This window comes from Panicum virgatum, chromosome 1K, assembly GCF_016808335.1.
Source record: "Panicum virgatum strain AP13 chromosome 1K, P.virgatum_v5, whole genome shotgun sequence".
Taxonomy (NCBI): Eukaryota; Viridiplantae; Streptophyta; class Magnoliopsida; order Poales; family Poaceae; genus Panicum; species Panicum virgatum.
In genome coordinates, this window is record NC_053136.1 from 24481329 (window position 1) to 24485429 (window position 4101).

At 46.9% G+C, this 4101-nt stretch overlaps 1 protein-coding gene across 4 annotated transcripts; it reads right to left on the reverse strand.

The window, feature by feature from the left end:
• Window positions 1-882: 882 nt before the first annotated feature.
• Window positions 883-3824, reverse strand: LOC120700009 (alpha-1,3-arabinosyltransferase XAT2-like). Of its 4 annotated transcripts, XM_039984174.1 has the most exons (7): window positions 3462-3824; window positions 3187-3372; window positions 2970-3059; window positions 2656-2790; window positions 2422-2499; window positions 2022-2198; window positions 883-1910 (listed from the first exon to the last, which is right to left on the reverse strand). In XM_039984174.1, exons 1-7 carry the CDS (start codon window positions 3604-3606, stop codon window positions 1036-1038), a joined length of 1686 nt encoding a protein of 561 aa, XP_039840108.1. In that variant the 5' UTR covers window positions 3607-3824; the 3' UTR covers window positions 883-1035. The 4 variants fall into 4 exon arrangements, with proteins under 4 accessions (XP_039840108.1, XP_039840085.1, XP_039840100.1 ...); XM_039984151.1 differs by having other exon boundaries at window positions 883-2198; window positions 3462-3822; XM_039984166.1 differs by having other exon boundaries at window positions 1036-2198; window positions 2970-3060; window positions 3197-3372; window positions 3462-3823.
• Between the last annotated feature and the right edge of the window lie 277 nt (window positions 3825-4101).

Sequence of the window (4101 nt, forward strand, 5' to 3'; positions counted from 1 at the left end):
ACAATACATCCACCCTAAGGACTCGACGAGGACGTCGAGTTATCAAACCAGCTTACTCGAATAGGACACAGGTTCAAGATCGAGTTTTCTGGCCACGTCCGTACGTCCAGTGCCGGCACATGTGCCATACCGTGACCACTCCGGGTCCACGCGTCATGCGCACCATGCCCGCGCATCTGACCCGTATGCGCCCGTGACACAGTGAATGTTGGCTCTGATACCAAATGTAACAACCTGGCCTAGAAAAACGGCTAAAATTCACTCTACATGTTGAATATATCATACATGCTAGTTAACTGTTGAATATATCATACATGCTAGTTAACTCTCTTGCGCTTTCGTCCTCTCTTCGCGCAAAAAATTGCAATAGAAGTTAACTAGCGTCCTAGGACCACCTATTTAAACTGGTCTAACTCACCTTGCCTAGACAATATAGGGCTATTCTCCCCTTGGCTGCTGCTAGTGCTGCACCAGTCACTAGCACGCTTGTTGGGCCTGGCCCAACAACCACACATGGACTGGGCTGTTACATGTGGCTTCTACCAGGGCTAAAGACTCCTACCCCCAACAGCCACCTAGCTTGCCGTTGGACCCGGAACTAGTCCCAAGCCCAACAGCAGCCGCAAGAAATGTAAAAGATCCTATCCATATTCCTATTGACGTTAAAGTTGATGTCCAAGCTGTCACGGCTGGAACATTCTAGTCTCGTCTAATAACAGCTAATCGCCCCCATCTTATACAAGGTATTTGATTAATATGATCGTCAGAAGTGCAACGATTTACAAGAAACAAGAGCAGATCTTTTTCACCCATGTCTCATTACGGAAAGGTCCTAACAAAACGTAGACATCAATAAATATCTGTATATTTCGACCCATGTGGTGATGCAATTTCCAAAGTTTAGAAAAAATAATTAATTTTGTTGTTTCTCATGTCTTCAGAGAATGGTCGTGAAATTTTACAAAGAGAAGAATGGCCAACTGAAAATTTGAAAAGAAAAGGAATCTTGTGCAACCAGAATAAAACCAGTGATCCTTATTGGTTCAATTGATCAAGGGCCTCCAAGAGTATAGGTCTGAACCGATTACAATCAAGCCTCACATTTTGCGTATCCATGAATGTCTGTCGGACAAACTCAAATCCATTCTTGTGGAATGCAAGCGGGTTTTTGAAGATCTCGTGATCCAGGGGGTATTGATCCGTGAGGCTGCTTTCGTGAACACCGATGCTGTAATGCTTGTACCTTAGCCCCATCTGTTCTGCTGGGTAGCCAAAATCAACTCGGCATATCCCATCTAGGGCACCCCATGGTACAATCTGAATCAGTATAGCACTATGTGGAAGGAACACACAATTTGTGAGCCCAGCACCATGAACCCCCATCATCACATCCACAGAATTAACTACATTGGCAAAATGGGCGACATTAGAGTTCACATTGGCCTCTTCAACCACCACTTCGTAGCCTATCTCCTCAGCCATGGCTACAATCTCTTTGAGATTGAGGAACATCCTTGTCCTCTGTCTGGAGATAATCAGAAGTCGTGGCTTGGTCTTGGGGACCTCACCAAGTGAGGTCACTTCATCCCTAGGCAGTGAGTAGGTTCTGCGCATGAACTTATTGAAGTCCACCATTGAGTAATTGTGCGGAGCCTTCAATGGGTCAATTGTTAACTCCATGTAAGCATGAAGGCCAACAATGGTATGCTTAAAGCAATGCACTTCGTTGTCTTTGTTGAAATCAATCAAAGGATACTTAGTTAGCTTCTCAAACACTACTGCATACTTTCTTGTCCACCAAATAGCCATGTCTGTGATTAGGAATTGAACTTCACCATTAAACTCATTTGCAGTCGTGAAAAGGGGGACAAGCACATCAGTGAAGTCATGGAATAGATTTCCAGTGTATCCTGTCAAAGCAAAGATCACGGCAGGCACGTCATGGTATTTGGTACACTCAGGTGCAACTTTGCTGAACTGCACAGTCACCTCTGTAATATGACTGAGGCATAATTCATCACCTTTGCGAGGGTAAGGCTTAATTTTCCATTGCTCATCTTTCATTGAACCTGCTGGCTCCATGTACATGACTGAACTGCCACTTGGGTGTATCCTAATGTTACCTCGCATCTCACAGACATTCGCTCGGAAGTTTGAGAAATCACACAACGGTTTGTCCCACCCCATATTATCCAATGCTGCAAAATGAAATATTGTAATTGGAACAGAAGAAATTGAAAAAGATGCATATATGTCTCATTGCCACGTTGTGAATGCGCAAAAACTTTTGTTAAAAGGGATCCCTTATTAAAATTGGAGGACTGACAGTTATGAAGTGGTCTATTGATCGTTTCACTGAACTGGGACCAAATCCAGCAGATTCAGAATGACACATTTACTTATCTAAAAAAGAATACTAACCTGGTTGATGAGATCTGTCCCTGCTATTGCTCTGGTCAACATCTGTTACGAGCTTAATTCCTGAGTCTGTTTTGCGATCTGCAACAACATCAGGAGTGCCACAGAAAACACCACGAACAAGTAAATACCATCACTGTCATAGGCTAATAATTACCAAAACAGTCATACTAATCTAGACCAAGAAACACAACTAGAAGTTGCAAATCCGCAATAAATAGAAAGCCCTGTAGGTACCTTCTTGTTTGCCATTGTCGCTGTCATTGGTGGTTTCGTGAATGCTATAATTGGAAACAGTTGGGAGAGTCATCTTGTGCTCCTGGTCCTCTTGGCGGCCCTTGTGCAGACCATTCCTCCCTTCTTCTTCCCCACCTACAAGCATGCCACCACCAAAGATTGACAGGTAAAGCAAGCACAAATCTCAGTAAAAGAGCCCCAAAATCTCGCGATGTCAGAGTCCTCAATCAAATCTGAGCTCAACGGACGAGGCGAGCGTCCAAAGCTGGAGGTCGACAAAGAAATTACTGGCGGATCGGAAGTTGACGGCTCACCTAAAAGCTCAGATGCGGGGGCCGCCTCCGCCATTTTGCCCTGCTCGGTCTCACTAGTGAGCACTCGCTTCTCGTCTTCACTGGCTCCTCCTGTATAGAGAAGGGTCAGTTTTATTGCATCTCAATCGAAAAATTCCAAGATTAGCAACTGCATTGGTGTGGACTATGCCGACTGGGAGGAGTTAATTAATTAAGTGGTGGATTAGCATGTCTTCACCTCCGGCGTTGGCGTTGGCGTTGGCGTTGGCTTCAATTCCGGCGCTGTCGCCGTCCACCACCTTGGGATCCTCGGCCGCAGCGGCGAGAGTGTCGGCGGATCTCCTCGAGGCGGTGGCGGCGGTGTCGACCCCCTGGCGGATCAGGAGCGAACGCGGTGCCTGGTCCACCGACAGCCTGCCGTTCACTGCAACGAGATTCCGTGCATTAGCACCATCCGTCCTTAGATTAAGAGAGATACCAACAAGAAGAAATGGCGGTGGGTGCGGTGCTTACGGTTGAAAAGGATCGCGTCGGGCTTGATGAAGACGACGAAGGTGAGGGTGATGAGGAAGAAGCCGATGACGAGGACGAGCAGGCGTAGCCGCCGCGACTCCTGCCGGAGGCTCCGCACCAGCTTCGCACGCTCCACCGCCTTCATCTCCTCCCTCCACCAGCCAACCGTGCTCGCGCCTGCTCCACCTTGCTGGCTCGCTCGCTCGGAGGCAGCTGCGCAGCGCAGCTAGGTGGAGTGAGAGGGAGGAATGGGCCACGGATCAGTGTGTATGAGAGAGCGTCGTATTTGACCACGGATGCGGCGAGATCGGGGGAAAAGGGAACCAGGGAGGCGTCCGGCTCTTGGGCCGTGCGCCGGTTTTTCTTGAGCGTCTGAGTATATTTTTCATTAAAAGAGAAAAAAATAGTCACAGAAAAATTAGTTATAGAGAAATGAAACCTACCTCAAAACACATCACGCTGGTCATGTGAACATCTATGCGACCTGAAAGTCGACCTAAAACACCTGCAGCTACTTCTAGGCGCCTAAAACTTGTCTGGTACCAAACAACAATCTGGTCGATAAGAGCAATCCTAACTAAGGCCCTGTTTAATTCTTTACATGTAAACACAAAAAAGCCGTAAACGCATTAAAGTGAAA

Coding starts and splice junctions, on each gene's coding strand:
- LOC120700009 (XM_039984151.1), bottom strand. CDS start 3,606: ATGAAGGCGGTGGAGCGTGCGAAGCTGGTGCGGAGCCTCCGGCAGGAG. Junction 2,500..2,655: donor CGACAATGGCAAACAAGAAG/GTACCTACAGGG, acceptor ATGTTGTTGCAG/ATCGCAAAACAGACTCAGGA. Junction 2,199..2,421: donor GGACAGATCTCATCAACCAG/GTTAGTATTCTT, acceptor TTCATTTTGCAG/CATTGGATAATATGGGGTGG.